Here is an 18066-nt window from a genome sequence, read left to right as displayed (position 1 = left end):
GAGTGCTTTGAACTGTTCCAGTTAGAAAGCCAGGTGGTGAAGGATGGAACTGGAGCCAACATTTACACTCTTATATATTTGTTGACAGAGTTATAATACAATCATATACCTCCTAACCCAATGACCACAGATTTAGCCTGTGTCTAGTTATAGAGCTCAAGTAAATCCCCAGTTTATGCCAACCACCTGCATACAATTACACATAATTAATTTACAAATAAAAATGTTGGTCGAGGGATAATTATGGGCCTACAGGAGTGAGAATTCCTTTGCTCTGCTTCAAAATAGCAGCCATGGTACCTTTTACATCCACCTGAGAGAGTAGACAGGGCCTTGCTTTAATGTCCCCTCTGAAAGTCAGCACTTCAGTCAGTGAGTACTGCACTGAAAGTATCAGCCTGTGTTATGGGCTGGAGACTGACCTTCTGACTCAGAGGCAAGAATGGTAGCAACCGAACCTGATTGACACATAGATAGCCAAAGATAAATTCCACTAATCTGTGCTCCCAGTGGGGAGTTGCATCTGAAGGGAATTTCACAGGCCCCACAACATAAATCATTGGCATGTGTTAGGTATCAACTCCACACATTATGACATAACATTACGACATTAGGAAGTGGCATTCCACTGAAAAATCTTACGCACACTTTAAAAACTTTCTGGAGATTCCCACTCTCAAATCGGGCCTCAAATATCAGTGTGTTGTCTTGCCTGTCAGGATTAATGGCTGCCTGCTTCAGAGGATTGGGACTGCCACTCACTCGGGAAAAGGTGAAGTAGGGTTCCAAATAAGCTGCAAGATAAATATGTCACACGTTTTACTTTTACTTCCTGTTCTCTCTGTTTTGACATGAGAGGGTAAACTCCTGGTGAGGGGCATGACAGGCTGGGAGCACATTTCAAAAAATCTCCAGGTGTGCAACTGTGGTTTTCTTATACATCGCGGATAGAAAATCGTGGGGCTGGACACTCACTATTTCCTGACATGCATCCCCTCCCCTTACAGGTGATACTCAATAATGGGAGTGTGCATTCAGAACATTTACCCCAAAGCATCAATGCAATATATTTAATTCAGTCAGGTTTTTATTTGTTTCCCCTCTCAATTATTTCTCTCTACTCCACCTCTGAAGGTGCTGGTTGCCATCAGCGAGTTACTCCATTAATCAAACAGTGCAAAAAATTTCTGTAGGTCTTTGCGCCGTTCCACCCAATGTCTCCTTAAACTCATCTCTCTGACTGCACTTTTTGTCATTCCTCTACAATGTCTTACTTCTTCCTCACTGTCTAGCTCTTCCCCAACCTGAGAAAGGCTGGAGACTTCCATGATTGAAAGATTTGGCTCTAATTTTTAAACTATGCCTTCTAGTCCTATACTGGTTGGAGGACCCCGAATGTGTTCTATCAACCAGTGGTATTGGTCATTAAGCAGCTTAACCAGTGGCCACCCATGTCAAATCTCACCCTGTTGCCCAGTCCAGCTCCGCACAGGAGCCAGCTAATTTCCCATCTTCCACAATTGGTGATCTTGTCGTCTGCTGCTGTTCACCCTGAGTGTTAATGTGGCTGCTCGGCCTCAAGATGATTCTGATCTCACGGGCACTTTTGGTGCCTTAACGCCGCTGCTTTTACACTCAGTTTGGACAGATTGAAGATTGTCCCACTAGGTCCAGAACGCCACCAAACACCCTGTTAAAGTCCTGTACCGCCACAGTCACGGAAAATAGTGAAAACCCATTGAGACAAATTACACCTAGCAACAATGGAAATTACTGCCTTTTATTTGAACAGTTAAGAATCTAAGGACAGCTCCTTTTAAATACTTCATGTCTTTCAAGTTACCATTTCATCTTTGTACAAACCGTGTAGCACATCTCAGATTACCATACCTTTATTGGCACTATAAACCACTTCACCTTCCTCAGGGTTTATGTAGATTGGTGCTTGCTCCAATCCCGTTGCTCTGTACAGGGGCTCTGGGCCTAATGAAATGCCCACTGTAAGAAGAGAGAGAACAGTCAAGAATTGCCACAAGACTTTGCATTGTATTCTACACAAGATATCTGGGCGCATCGGTGGTGAATTTCCTCGGTGCTTCTCTTTTTCTACCGGTGGACACCGTGAGGAAGATCACTCCCATTCATTGTTAGGTCCAAAGAAGAGAAAAGGAGAGGAACTTTTACTGGTCTGCCTACACCACAAAATAATTAAAGGAGCCTATTGTTACATTGCAATGGTTTTGAATGTGAAGCTCACTACCACAAGGAGTAGTTGAGGTGAATCAAATAGATGCAGTTAAGGGCAACCTAGATAAACACATGCGGGAGAAAGGAAGAATATGCTGATGAGTGGGATGAAATAGGATGTGAAGGAACTAACATGGAGCATAAACACTGGCAGAGACCAGTTAAACTAATGCCAGTTTCTGTGTTAAAAATACCATGTTATGAATGGGGCTTCCACTCAGTACATCTAAAGCAAGAAAATGGTCACAATTGGAATGGACTATAGAATAATGATGCTTAGAAAGCAGCTCAGCAGCCAGCTATTGTTCATCTCTTTTCAGCTGTGGCCCTATGTAGATCCTATTATCTGTACATACCTGAGGGAGGGTTGTCAATTCTGAATGAACATATTCCAGGCAATTGCGAACATTGACTTTAGACTAGTGGTGTAGTTTGTGGTAGTAAGATAGTAGAGGGCAGTGCACATTACTGTGATATTTCAAACATCAGATTAGAGAATCTCCAGGAATCTACAACCCTAATAATAAGCTGATAACAAGATGGACCTGATTCACCATTCAAAAGTCATTTCACAATTCTCTCAGTTTGCTCGCAGATGTGTGCATAAATTTAATCTCAATTCATAAAATGACTACAGCACAGATGGAGGCCATTTGGCCTTTCAAACCTGTGCTGACTCTCTGCAAAATCAATTTAGCTAGTTCCAGACCCTGCCTTTTTTTTTTCAAAAGACTCCACAGTTGGTAATCCAAGCCTCTGAGCCTGCACTCATAACCATTTGGCACAACTGTGGATACAGAATTGTTCCCTCTGGTGCAGAGCAGTGCTCCTGGAATGCAAGGGGATCTCAACTTTGAAACAGAATTATGCCAGTGCCCTTAGATCAAATGAGAAAGATAACCTCCACAGCTCCCTCAAGCAACAAACTTTCTTGGTAAGTATTTACAGATTGGGTGTTAATGTTATGTCCTTCCTTTGTTCCTAGTTATTTTCAAGCATTTCCCTTCTTTTTATTGATTGTCCCTCTCTCAGTATGATGTTAGAGGACCAAAGAAGGTTAAAGGACAGAAGGAAACCATTTGGCCCATCATTCTACTCCTTCTATGGCAGCAACCACCTTTATACCAGCTGATCGGTTGGTTAGTCCAGTACAATGAGAGGGTTTCATAGGCTCCCACGACCTACCTGAAGAGGGGGTGGGATTACCTACACACACCAAATGTGAGTATCCTGCTGAATGTCAGGCAAGATTCCAGGACCAGAGATCTGGGACTGGGGTTTAAATGCTGCACCTACTGACTGAGAGGCAGGATTGCAGCCACAAAGACCATAGACCATAAGACATAGGAGCAGAAATTAGGCTATTCGGCCCATCAAGTCTGCTCCACCATTCAATCATGGCTGATAAGTTTCTCAACCCCATTCTCCCGCCTTCTCCCCGTAACCTTTGATCCCCTTACCAATCAAGCACCTATCTATCTCGGTCTTAAATACACTCAATGACCAGGCCTCCACAGCCTTCTGTGGCAATGAATTCCATAGATTCACCACTCTCTGGCTAAAGATTTTTCAACACTAAGCTAAATACAAGTTCAGTCTGGAACTAAAAGGCAATAGCGTCATCTCAAAAAATTGATAAAAAGGAAGGGAGCTCAGACCATGAACAGAATTACAGAAACACTGCAAAAATGGAAATCTAAATTCAAAAAAAGTGAACATTTATTTTCTTGTTCCTGCTCCTGGGTGAAGAGGATTTCCTAGTTGGAATTTAGAGGAACATCAGGCAGGGAGGCAGGAAGAGAGTCCGGGAGATCTTCCCTTCATTAATTTAGAGGAACGGAAAATCAGATAGACTTAATCACATGTGTGGTACAGTCTGTCCTAGTTTTCTTTTACATGCTCATCAATGTCATCCGTTACACCCAAATTCAGTAAAACGCAAATCTGCTGTATGATGTACTAGAAACAAGGAACAGACCTTCATCATCTGAAACGAGAAGTGCAATCTGATAAAGGGGCAAACCCAAACATTAGTCTGTCTTTTCTCTCATTGATGTTTGCAAAATGTTCTGTTTTTATCCAAGAAAGACTTGCATTTATACGGCACCTTTCACAATCTGACATCTGGAAGCATTTTACAACTAATAGCGTACTTAGGAAATTAAGGCACTGTTGTAATGTTGGAAACACAGCAAGCACCCACAGACAGCAATGTGATAAATGACTGGATAATCTGTTTTTAGCGACGTTGGTTGAGGAATAAACATTGGCCAAGGACACTGGGGAAAACTTCCCTGCTCTGTATCAGCCGTGGCTCACTCTTGTCTGTCAGTCACAAAGTTCTGGGTTCAAGTCTCACTATAGGATTAAGCCAAAAAAATCAAGGCTGGCACTCGAGTGCAGCACTGAGGGAGTGCCGCACTGTTGGGGGCATTGTCTTTTGGATGAGATGATAAACTGAGGCCCTGTCAGGTGGACGTAAAAGATCCCATGCTTCTATTTTGAAAAAGAACAGGAGAGTTATCCCTTGTGTCCTAGCCAATATTTATTCCTCAATCATCAAAAAACATCTAACAATAACACAGATTATTTGGTCATTATTACATTGCTGTTTGCAAGAGTTTATAGGTGCCCAAATTGATTGCCATGTCACTACAACAGTGACCAACTTCAAAAGTACTTCATTGGCTGTAAAATGCTTTGGGACATCCAGTGGTCACAAAAAGCACTTCATAAATGCAAAGCCTTCTTTTTCTCTTCTCTTCTTCAAAATAGTTCCAGGGATAATTTACGTCCATCTGAGAGGAAGAGGAAGGCCACAGTTTAATGTTTCATCCAAAAGATGGCACCTCCGATAGTGTAGCTCTCCCTCAGCACTGTGCTGAAATCTCAGCTTGGATTACGCGCTCAGGTCTACGGAGTAAGACCTGAACCACCAAATTTCTGAGGTTGGGCTGCCAGCACTGAGTCAGGACTTGATACCTGGTTCTCTGGGAGTGTTGGCCTTGTTTATGTGCTCAAGTCTTGAAGTAGTTCTAAGCAGCAATAGACTGCTTGAGTGACGTGTGCATCATCTTAAATGCCATCTGTTTTGCATCCTTTTTGCTGCTGTTTGCACATCCAATTCCTGACACATTCCCTGGTCTACAGTCAGAACTCACCAATGTGCCTAATGCGTTCTTTGATCACTTCACATTCCTGTGGCCAACAGGGCAATTGGTGTTTGGTGGAAAGGCCATATAGGTCCCAAGGCTCACGCAAACGATGGACAAGTCCTCCAAAGCTATCCTCAATCACGATCTGAGTTGTACGGGGTAAAAGACGCTTTTGTTCACACCCTGCAGGGGGAAGGGTGGGAAGGAAGATCAGAGATTCTTTTTGCATTAACAGCAAACTTCCTAGTTAAAACATATTGTCTTGATTAGAGCGAGATTGACAATAAGCAGCTCGTGTATGGTGCAATTATTAATTGATCTCCCACGATATTTCTCATGATTAGGCAGGGAATACACTATTTTATAAAGGTAGGAGTGTTATCATTATAATTGTCATGATAAGCAAAGTGTGACAGGAAGTAAGTGTGAAAGAGAAAGTGTAATGAGGAAAGTGTTTCAGGAAGTGAATATGATAAAGTGTGACGATCAGAGTGTTACAAGTAAGAGTGAGAAGGAAAGTGTGAAGAAAACGAGGCAAGGAGAGTGTTACAGGAATGCTCCAATATACAAGATTTTTCATGAAAATTGAGAAATTGGATAAAGGGTCATTGTTCACAATAAGGAAAGCCAGAAGGGATACACAAATAGAAACATACTGTCAAAGATTTAATTTTTTAGAAATTCAAAAGAATTTGCAAAACTCATGTCCTACATTTAGAATTTTTGGCAGTTAGTGGAATATCTCTTTCATCACATTCATCATCTGAATCCTGTAGGAATTCTACTATTTCATCCTCATAGTCATTTCCCGTTGAAAGCAAAAACACATGATCCTTATGCTTCACTTTAACTCCCACATCTGCTTGATGGGCCTTCTGTTGAGCTAAAAATATCACAAGAGACAAATAATTCTATGACCGACTATTAAATTTGCCCAGCTAGATTTTTAAGTTCTATTACATAATTCCCTTTGGTTGAATCCATGATTGTTTTGACTGTTTATATTTGGTGGAAGTAAGGGGTTTGATGAACCAGATGTTTTTTTCTTATTCAATGCATGGTGTGATCCAAGTACCACCAAACATCAACACAAAGAACATTCTAATAGTCTCCCTCTATTTCAAATTTTGGAACATTCCAAGTGCTCCCCTGTATCAAACACTAGGAACAGGCAGGGTACATATCAAACATAGCGCATTCCAAGTGCCCCCTCCATATAAAACACATAGAACATTCCGTGCATTCCTACCAAATATATGGAGCATTCTGTGCCCCCAACCACCACCCCCACACTACCACCCCCAACCCTCTGTATCAAACACATGGAATGTTCTGAGCCCCCTTCATTATTGAATGTGTGGAGTGTTCAAGTGCTGGTTAATGATATCTCATGACTACCATCTATGTTTCTGTGCAAATTGCAACACTCTAATAATTGACCATAGAGTATAAGAAGGAAATGGGACCGTGTTAGGCTGCTCATATGCACAATCAGAAATAATCTTTACAAACTCTTAATCACTGAAGCTGTAATTCTATCTTTCTTTCACTGAATGGTTTTACTAGAAGTACAGACTGAAGGCGTGGGCAACTAACCTGCAAAGACCTCTGGAAAATGCTTTCTCATATATTGGACATATATATCTTCAGCCTGTCAAGAGAGAGCCAACATAACTTTTTACACCAAGTATGTTAAATATTTGGCCAATTCAAGGTGAAACAATTGCAAACAGAAAAATGGAATCAAACTCATTAAAGGTATTCACTGACCACTTACACCACTGCCTAGTTACAGAGTAAATCTCTCATTGTCAGATCAAACACTCCCAAGGCAGGTAGGGCAGAGGCTAGTACACAGTAAAGCTCCCTCTTTACTGTTGAAACAAACCCTCCCAGGGCAGGTACAGTACAGGGTAGATACAGAGTAAAGCTCCCTCTACACTGTCCCATCAAACACTCTCAATACAGGTACAGAATGGATTAGATCCTTCTACAGTGTCTAATCAAATGCTTTCCCAGGCAGTTACAGGTTCGTTTAGATACAGAGTAAAACTCCTTCCATGTTGTGTATTTTATATGCCTCAGAATTATGCAGAGATGACACACACGCTTCTATGTGTTCTGTTCAATGCTTTAAAATGTCTGCTCCATGCCTTTGGACCTTAGTTTCTAGCAGCTTCTAGCAGCTAGTTGCAGTTTGTTTACTTTTTTGAGTAATCACACCCAGGCTTAACTAATCAAATATAGTGAACAGATATTAAACAGATACATAATCAAACACAGAACATTTGAATACTACACTCTATACTGTTCAGTCAAGTACTCCAAGGCAGTTACATCATGGGCTAGATACAGGGTAAAGCTCCCAAAATACTGTCCAGTCAAGTACTTCCAGGACAGATTCAGCAGGGTTAGATACAGATTAATGCTCCCTTTACTCTGCCCCAGCAATGTGCCTGTTCCATGCCCTTCTCCACTATATCAATGTGACAGTTTCCATTTCCCAAACAGGATATCATGTGGTTTCCCCATGTGTGATTGCAAATTAAAAACCTGATTGGGGCAATTTTGACTGCGTGGTTTTGACTGGATGTAGTTCTTAGGGAGTACACAGTCCATGGTGAATCCAAGGCAAACAGCTTTCTGCACTAAACAGTAGGAAGCCAACTTGCATCATGAAATCCCTCACAAGGAGAGGATGAAAAACAAGCACTACTTATACAAACTCACCAACACAGTAGAGAGTGCTGTTAGAACATAAGAGCATAAAAATGGGAGCAGGAGTCAGCCATTCAGCCCTTCAAGCCTGGCCCACTATTCAATAAGATCATGGCTGATCTTTTATCTCAACTCTACCTTCCCATACTCTGTCCATATCACTTGATTGTCTAAGTGTCCAAAATCTATCTCTGTCTTGAATGTACTCAATAATTAAGCATCCACAGCTCCCTGGGGTAGAGAAATCCAAAGATTCACAACCCTTTGAATGAGGATATTTCTTGTACTTTAAGTCCTAAATGACCAACCTCTTAATCTAAAACCGTGACCCCCTAGCTCAACTGCCAATCAGGGGAAACATCCTACACCTTCTATCCTGTAAAGCCCTTTAAGAATTTTATATATTTCAAATGAGATCACCTTTCATTCTACTAAATTTAAAAGAATGAAAGCCCTATCTAGCCCATCCTTCCTCATAGGATAATACACATGTGACAGAAATCAGATAGTAAACCTAAGTTGCATTCCCATAAAGACAAGTAAGGAGGTAAGTAGATCTTTAAGTAAGGAGTGCAAAGTATCCTAGGCCTGGTCTCACCAATGCCTTATACCATTGTAGAGGGTGGAGTCACAGCAAGTTGTTGGGATAGAGTTGAGGGGACTTTAAGCTGCTTTTGAATCCATTGTACCTGATCCAGGAGTGTTTGATGTTGATACTGGTTGTCTGAATGTAAAGAGTTTCATTCCTTGGCACTATCAACACAATTCTCTTTTTAAGTTTTATTTTGTGCTTACCAAGGCTGTTACTGTTATGGGATGGAACACTTCTCCTATTTCAGGCAACCACTGTTCGCCTCAAATACTTCCAGATCAGATTAAACACAGAGTAAAACTCCCTTAGATAAGAACAGGAGGAGGCCATTCAGCTCATTGAACATATTCCACCATTCAATCAGATCATTGCTGATCTGTACCTCAACTCCATTTACCCACCTTTTCCCACATCCCTTGAGAGTCTTGCCCAATAAAAATTCTTGAAAATTTCAAGTGATCCCCAGCATCCTTATGGAAGAGCTTCATATTTCTACTACCCTTTGTGTGAAAAGATGCTTCCAGATTTTACTCCCAGTGACCTAGCTTTAGTTTGGAGATATCCCTATTCTGGATTCCACCACAAAAGGAGATTATTTCTCTGTATCTACCCAAGCAAATCTCTTTATCGTGTAAACAGCTCATTTAGGTCATTCCTCAACCATCTAATCTCAAGGGAATACAGACCTTTATGCAACATGTCCTAATTGAACCCTTCAAGACCCCAAAATGATATCATTCTGGTGAATCTCTTCTATATCCCTTCCTGAGGTTCGGTGCCCAAAGCTGAACACAGCCCGCCAGATGGGGCCTAACCAAGGCCCTGTACAGCTGAAGTATCACTGCCTCTCCTTTAATATCTAACCCCTTTGAGATAAAGGCCAACATTTCATTTGCCTTGTTGATTATTATGTGAATAAAGTGATTCAGCCCCAAGCTTAGTTGTGCCCCCAACTCTACTTCTCACACAAACCATTTTGTTGTCTCAATTTTGTACCAATTTAGCAACAACTTAGAGGTAACTCTGCCATGGCTCATCACGTAGGACTTTTTTAGGTTTGGTTAGTTTGATGGTGACCTGGTCAATACTTATCCCTCAAGCAACACCTCGAAATCATATTCTCTGGTCGTTATCACATTGCTGTTTGTATGAGCTTGCTATGCATAAATTGGCTGCCGTGTTCCCTATATTAAGACAATGACTACATTTCAAAAAGTTTTTCATTAGGTGTAAGTCATTTGGGGCATTCTATGGTTGTGAAAAGCACAAGAGAAATGCATATTATTTTAATTGGGTTGCCAGGGGGTAGCATACTCACAAAGACAGCATCCTCCATGGCCTCTATCATAGCTCCTTTCTGTTTAAAATATTCTTTTTTTGATTCAGCTGATCAACTTAAGACAGGTCAAATTCTTTAAACATAGAAGGGACAAATCCATTATCTTCTTGAACATAATCTTCCAGAATTAACAACTAGTGAGTCAAGCCAGTTGAAACAAATAAAAACCATCATTTAACTGTACCTGCATCGATGCATTTTCATTTTTGATTGGCTAGCAAAAACTTACTAAAGCAGCTACCACTGACGTCAGAGGTTTTGCCGTTGCCATAGAAACTTCATCTAACCAATCAGGAAGCACATTCATGAAATGTAATTCATTGTTACACAGTCAGCATGCATTACCTGAAATGGGGGCACTTGTATATTCTGCAGCCCATCTCACCTATAGTAAGCAGATGGCAACTCACCTATTAGCTTGCTTAGAAATCCTTTATGATGTGATACTGAATCATTTTGAGATGGTTCCAGGGTCAATACTTGATTGGTGCCAAGTTCACCAGCCTCAGCTATGTTGGGGGCCAAGGGTGAGGAGGGAATAATGTCAATTAGGCTTCATATTTCTGATCGTTTTATTGTGCTCTCACCAGGTGTCTGCTTCACTCATTAAGTAACATTCTCACTTCTGAGCCAGAGGTTGTAGGCTCAAGTTCCACTCCAGAGACTTGAGCAAATAGTGTCTGCTATTGGAGTGCTCAGGGTGTGCTGCATTGCCAGAGGTGGCATCTTTCAGATAAGACATTAAACCAAGGCTCCGTTTGCCCTCTCGCATGGAGGAAAAAACCTAACAAGACATGGAGAGTTCTCCCTGGTGTCCAGGCCAATAATTATTCACAGAATCACAGAATTTTAAAGGCATAAAAGGAAGCCATTCGGCCCATTGTGTCTGCATCAGCTCTCCAAATGAGCATTATGACCTGGTGCCATTGCCCTGCCTTTTCCCCACACCCTTGCACATTGTTTCTATTCAAATAATCATCTAATGCCCTCTTGAATGCCTCGACTGAATTTGCCTCCACCATAATTCCAGGCAGTGCATTCCAGACCTGAACCACTCATGTGAAAAAATATTTTCTCACGCCACATTTGCTTCTTTTGCAAATCACTTTAAGTCTGTGCCCTCTCATTCTTGATCATTTTACAAGCGGGAACAGCTTCTCCCTATCTACTCTGACCAGCCCCCTCACGATTTAGAACATCTCTATCAAATCTCCTCTTAGACGTCTTCTCTCCAAGGAGAACAGAACCAACCTCTCCAATCTATCCTCATAGCTGAAGTGTCTCATCCCTGGAACCATTCTTGTAAACCTCTTCTGCACTCTTTCCGATGTGTTCACATCCTTCCTATAATATGGTGCCCAGAACTGGACATGATATTCCAGCTGAGGTCTAATGAGTGTCTTATATAAATTCAGCATAACCTCCCTGTTCTTGTAATCTATGGCCCTATTAATAATGCCCAGGATACTATATGCTTTATTAACTGTTCTCTCCACCTGTCCTGCCACCTTCAATGATCTATGCATATATACACCCAAGTCGTTCTGTTCCTGTACCCCCTTCAAAATTCCACCCCTTATTTTATATTGTCTGTCCATGTTCTTCCTACCAAAATGCATCACCTCACACTTCTCCACATTGAACTTCATCTGCCACCTATCTAACCATTCCACCAAATTGTCTATGTCTTCTTGAAATTTCACACCATCCTCCTCGCAGTTCACAACACTCCCAAGCTTTGTATCACCCACAATCTTTGAAATTGTCCCCTGCACACCAAGATCTAGATCATTAATACATATCAGGAAAAACAAGGGTCCCAATACCCACCCCTGGGAACGGCAAACCTTCCTCCAGCCTGAAAAATACCCATTGACCATTACTCTCGGTTTCCTATTTTTCAGCTAATTTTGCATGAACGTTGTTACTGTCCCTTTTATTCCATGATCAATAACTTTTCTCACTAGTCTGTTGTGTGGCACTGTGTCAAATGCCCTTTGAATGTCCATGTACAGCATTACTCTCATCAATCTTTTCTGTCACCTCTTCAAAAGACTCCAGCACGTTAGCTAAACATGATTTCCCCTTTAATCCATGCTAGCTCTTCCTTATCAACCCATATTTTTCCTCAACAAACATCACAAAAAACAGATCGTTACCTTGTTCCTATTTGTGGGATCTTACAGTATGCAAATTGACTGCTATGTTCTTACACTATCACTGTAGTCACACTTTGAAATTACTTAATTAGCCGCAAATTGTTTTCAGAAGCCCTGAGGTCTTGAAAGTTGCTATATATTCAGGGCAGACAGTGACATAGTGGTAATGGGTTCAAATCCATTGTGGCAGCTGGTGGAATTTGAATTCAATTAATAAAATCTGAAATTAAAAGCTAATCTCAGTGATAGTGACCATGAAACTGTTGTCGATTGTCGTAACAACCCATTTGGTTCACTAATGCCCTTTAGGGAAGGAAATCTGCCATCCTTACCTGGTCTGGCCTACATGTGACTCCAGACCCACAGCAATGTGGTTGACTCTTAACTGCCCTCTGAAAAGGCCAAACAAGCCACTCAGTTCAAGGGCAATTAGGGATGGGCAACAAATTCTGGCCTTGCCAGCGACACATACATCCCATGAAAGAATAAAGAAAAGACGTGCAATCCCTTTCTTCTTTTTTAGAGGAAAGCATATGAGAAATTGTGAGAGCAATGGTCATAGATTCATTGGTGTGACATCACAATGACAAGTGGCATCACAAATCTTTTCTATTCATTCATGGACTGTGAATTGTCACTGGTTGGGCCAGCATTTATTGCACATCCCTAATTCCCCTGAAAAAATGGCGATGAATTGCCTTCATGAATCGTTGCATTCCATCTGTTGTAGATAAACCTAGAGTGCTGTTAGGGAGTGAATTCCAGGATTTTGACCCAATGACAATGAAGGAATGACAGTACGGTTCCAAGTCATGACAGTGTGCCACTCGAAGGGGTAAATGCAGGCATTCCTATGTGCCTGCTGCCCTTGCTCTTCTAGGTGGTAAGAGTCACAGGTTTGGAAGATGCTGTTGAAGGAACCCTGGTGAGTTGCTGCAGTGCATCCTGTTGCTGGTACCCGCTGTTGTCACAGTGCTCTGGTGATGGAGGGAGTGAATGTTTAAGGTGGTGGGGTGCCAATCAAGTGGGTTGATCGCCCTGCATGGTGTTGAGCTGCACTCATCCAGGCAAGTGGAGAGTGTTCCATCACACTCCTGACTTGTGCCTTGTAGATGGTGGACAGGCTTTGGGGAGTCAGGATTGTCATACTCCAGGTGGTGAAAGGTAGAACTAGAACCAATCTTCACATCCATCGTTCATGAGCATTTATGTACAGAGATATGCATTACAAACTTGTGCTTCCTAAACCAACATCTGCAGTTTCAGTCTGCTTCTAAGGGCACAAATGAATCCCCAGTAAATAACCACCACCTGTTTCCAATCAAATATAATTAATATACAATTATCAAGGAGGTGACTTACTTGCTACAGAATTCCTTGCCTCTAGTTCTGGTATGATAGCCAAGTGGTTATGGTACTGGGCTTGTAACCCTAGGATCAAGAGTTCAAATCTCACCATGGCAATTTATGGAACAATGTAATTTCATCTGGGCAGAGAAAAGATCCAGAATTCCTCACCTCTGACCTAGTGTGTCTTCATGTGGCTGGTCCAGTTAAGTTTTTGATCAATGGTAACCCCATTGATACCGAAGATGACATTACAAAGCATATTCAACTCAGCTGCCCTCATCAGTTCTGGGAAATGGGATTTCAACCAAGGAAAGTTGGCTGTGCAAAGGTGGTCATACTGGCCATGGTGTTATGTCTTTTCACCCGACATCCTGTCATTTTCTGCCCACCAACTTCCATGAGTGCACTTTATAAGAGGTAATCGAAATACTGAAAAAGATTTAGTGCAAATGCTCTTTTTCCTCTGGCAGGTGGGTCGGTAACCAAAGGACACAATGTAAAATCATTCGCAAAGGAATCAGAGAGAAGGGGAGATGAGGTGATTTTTGTTTTATATGCAGCAAGTTGGATGCAATGCCTGAAAGGGCTGTGGAAGATTTAATTGTGACCTTCATAAGGAAATTGGGAATGGCCTTCTTCTGTGCTTCATGATGTCACGTAACAAATCCCACCAACAAATACAATTCCCTCCAGATGATGATGGGCCACATCACCAGATTAGTGAATAAAGTTTATGGGCGGAATTTTCTGCTTCTGCCAACAGCAGGAATCATGGCGGGTGGAGGCACTAATTTTGGCGTGATGGAAAAAGTTGGTTTCCAACCGGCGGGAAATTAGTTTGGAATTTTGTTCTCCTGACTTCGGTGGCAGGTAATAGAAGTGTCTAGTTGGTGGGGGGACAGGTTGAGGGGGTAGGAAGTGCTGGATTGAGTTTGAAAGATGATGCGCACCATTTTTTCAGACTGACCTTGACCACACAGTTGGTTAGTCAGTGAGATCCTTTGAAGTGGGAGGGTCTTTTCAGGTGGGTAGGGGTTCAGGGTCAGCGCAAGTTGCCGACTAAAGGGACACCTGAATAATTATGAGGCAACTGGATTTCAAAGATGTTCGCTTGTGTTCTTCTCTCTGTGGTGAAGCCCACATTGCAGCCGGTTTGTTCCCAACTCACAGACCTCATAACATTGCGATCCCAGCGAGGTGTGGAGCTGCCATTTGTTCTGAGCCATTTGCCATCGGCTGCAGTCAGAGTCAGGAAGGGAGGGAGGTGGATGCCTCCAAGGGGCACAGTTGGTGGAGGGCAGCCAACTCGTGACTCCAAACCTCCATCCTCCTAGGTGAATGGTCATGGCTGACAAGGGATCATGGGGTTACTCTTTCTATGCTGTCAAGACAATGGTCTTTGTGTAGAGTCTCGTGGGCACTGGAGACAAGCGGATAAGTGTCTGTCTGAGTCTTCTTGCATGTGGTTCTCATTACCCTGGTCAAACAGCAATGTCTCTTTGTAAATATGAATGCACTGGAAGTAGTTCAGAGAAGGTTTTCTAGACTAATACCTGGAATGGGAGGGTTGTTTTATGAGGAAAGATTGGACTGGCTATGCTTGTATCTGCTGGAGTTTAGAAGAATGAGATAACTTGACTGAAACCTGTAGGCCAGGATTTTACAGCCCCTCCCACCCAGTGGGATACTATGGTCCCGCTGAACTAAATGGAGATTTAAATGGCTCGTTGCATTTGCCGGGGAAGACACACCGTGGCATGGCCATAAAATCCTGGCCATAGGGGTCTTGACAGGGCGAATGTGGAGAGGACGTTTCTTCTTGTGGGAGAATCTAGAATTAGGGGTAACTGTTTAAAAATATGGGGTCGCCCATTTATGACAGAGATGAGGGTCCATTTTATCTCTCGGAGGGTCATGAGTCTTTGGAACTCTCTTCCTCAAAAGGCAGTGGAAACAGAGTCTTTGAATATTTTTAAGGCAGAGCTATATAGATTCTTGATGAGCAAGAGGGTGAAAGGTTATCAGGGATAGGCGGGAATATGAAGTTGAAGATCAGCCATGATCTTTTGAATGGCAGAGCAGACTCAAGGGACTAAGTGGCCTGCTCCTGCTCCTAATTCGTATATTCCTATGTCTCTAGATGCATTCATTTATGAATGGCAGGAACACCTATCTCTGGTCTTCTAGAATGTCCTTTGTCTGGAAGGGTTGGGGGGGGTGAGGGCATGGGGATGCCATATCTAGATGGAGGCCAGGTGAAGGGCTTAGCTCTTGCCTGCTGGCTTTGAGATGGAGGGAAACCTGTAAAGGCGATGCTCACTAAATGTATTCACACATCCACTGAGGCATCAATGACATAGACTACAGGCAGCTCTGCCTTGATAATGGCTCTCATCCAGATGTGGAGAAGGAGGGGCCATCACCGTTTGGCACAGGGACATGAGGAGCAAGAGTCGGAGCAGCAGGAGGCAGCGGGGCCTCTATAAGATCAAGTGAATCACAGAACCAGAGAATCTTTACAATGCAGAAGGGTGCCATTTGGCCCATCGAGGCTGCACTGGCTCTCTGAAAGAGCATTCCATCTAGTCCCACTCCCTTGCTTTATCTCCATAGCCCTGCATTCTCTAGTTTCAGATAGCAACCCAATTCCCTTTTGAATACCTTGATCCAACCTGCATCCACCACCTTTTCAGGAAGCTTATTCCGGACTCCAATCCCTTCTGGGTGAAAAAATTTTTCCCCACGTCATTTTTACTCCTTTTGCCAATTATTTTGGATCTAAGCTCTCAAGTTCTTGATGTTCCCTTGAGTGGGAGCAGTTTCTCACTATTTACCCTGTCCATACCCCTCAGGATCTTTGATACCTCTATGAAGTCTCCTCTCAGCCTTCATTTCTCCAAGGAAAACAGTCCCATCCTCCCCAATCTATCCTCATAGCTACAGTTCTTTATCCCTGGAATCATTCTTGTGAATCTCCTCTGTACTATCTCCAATGCCGTCACATCCTTCCTCAAGAATGGCACCCAGAACTGGATGCAGTACTCCAGATGCGACCTAACTAGTGTCTTATACAAGTTCAACATGCCTTCCTTACTCTTTTACCCATGCCCCTATTACTAAAGCCTAAGATACTATATGCTTTATTAACTTCTCTCTCAACATGCCCTGCTATCTTCAATGATTTATATACATATACACCAAAGTCCCTCTATTCCTACACCTCCTTTAGACTTTCTCCCTTTAATTTATACTGTATCCCGATATTCTTCCTGCCAAAATGAATCACTTCACACTTCTCTGCATTGAACTTCAGCTGCCACTTCTCTACCCAATCCACCAACATGTCTATGTCCTTTTGAAGTTCAAGACTATCCTCATCACAATTGACAACATTTTAAATCTTTGTGTCATCTGCACATTTTGAAATCATGCTGTGAACACGACAGCCTAGGTCATTAACATATCAGGAAGAGCAAGGATATCAACAATGACCCCTGGGGAACTCCACTATAAACCTCCCTGCAATCTGAAAAACAGCCATTTATCATTACTGTCTGCTTCCTGTCACTCAGCCAATTTCTTATCCTACTTTCCCTTTTATTCCAAGGGCTAGAATTTTGCTTACAAGTCTGTTGTGTGGCACTGTATCGAATGCCTTTTGAAAATCCATATAAACCACGTCAACAGTGTTGCCCTTATCAAGCTTCTCTGTTACCTCTTCAAAAAAATCCAGCAAGTTAGTTAAACATGATTTCCCCTTAATGAATCCAACCTGGCTTTCCTTAATTATCCTACACTTGTCTAAACGATTATTGATTTTGTCCCAAACTACAGTTTCCAGAAGTATCCCTACCACTGAAGTCAGTCTGACTGGTCTGTAGTTGCTGGCTTTCTCCTTACACCCGATTTTGACCAAGGGTGTAACATTCACAATTCTCCACTCCTCTGGCACCAGCCCAGTGTCTAATGCAGACTGGAAGATAATCACGAGTGCCTCTGCAATTTCCACTCTGACTTCCCTCAGTACACTTGGATGCATCTCATCCAGTCCTGGTACCTCATCTATTTTGAGTAAGGGTAACCTTTCTAACATCCCCTCCTTCTAATTGTAAATTCTTCTACCATACCAGTTACCTGCTCTCTCACCTGGGCCTGAGTAGCATCTTCTTTCTTTGTAAAGACAGATGCAAAGTATCCATTTAACACCTCCGCTATTTCTCCTGACTCCATATGTAAGTCCCTTTTTTATCCCTAATTGGCCCTACTCTTTCTTTTAGCACCCTTTTATTATTTATATGCTTGTAGAAGACCCTAAGATTCCCTTTAATGTTAGCTGTCAGTCTCTTTTCATGCTCTCTCCTTGCTTTTCTTATTAGTTTCTTCACTTCCCCTCTGGTCCTTCTATATTCAGCCTGATTCTCCATTGTATTTTCTGCCTGACACACTTCATCCTTTTCATCTTCACCTCCAGCTCTCTCATCATTCAGGGTGCTCAGGATTTATTTG

At 42.3% G+C, this 18066-nt stretch overlaps 1 protein-coding gene across 1 annotated transcript in view; it reads right to left on the bottom strand.

Annotated features, from left to right (window-relative positions):
• Positions 1–17790, bottom strand: part of LOC121292379 (cytosolic carboxypeptidase 2-like) — a 37329-nt gene extending 19539 nt beyond the window's left edge. Inside the window, exons 1-7 of the mRNA XM_041214228.1 lie at positions 17707–17790; positions 6999–7053; positions 6115–6285; positions 5409–5585; positions 4670–4684; positions 1891–1983; positions 647–794 (exon numbers count right to left, since the gene is read on the bottom strand). Coding sequence (XP_041070162.1) covers positions 647–794; positions 1891–1983; positions 4670–4684; positions 5409–5585; positions 6115–6285; positions 6999–7053; positions 17707–17790 — 743 coding nt within the window. The remainder of the gene's footprint in view (positions 1–646; positions 795–1890; positions 1984–4669; positions 4685–5408; positions 5586–6114; positions 6286–6998; positions 7054–17706) is intronic.
• Between the last annotated feature and the right edge of the window lie 276 nt (positions 17791–18066).

This window comes from Carcharodon carcharias, chromosome 20, assembly GCF_017639515.1.
Source record: "Carcharodon carcharias isolate sCarCar2 chromosome 20, sCarCar2.pri, whole genome shotgun sequence".
Classification (NCBI taxonomy): Eukaryota; Metazoa; Chordata; class Chondrichthyes; order Lamniformes; family Lamnidae; genus Carcharodon; species Carcharodon carcharias.
The sequence above is the reverse complement of the archived record's forward strand: the minus strand, read 5'-3'. Positions and strand labels throughout refer to the sequence as shown.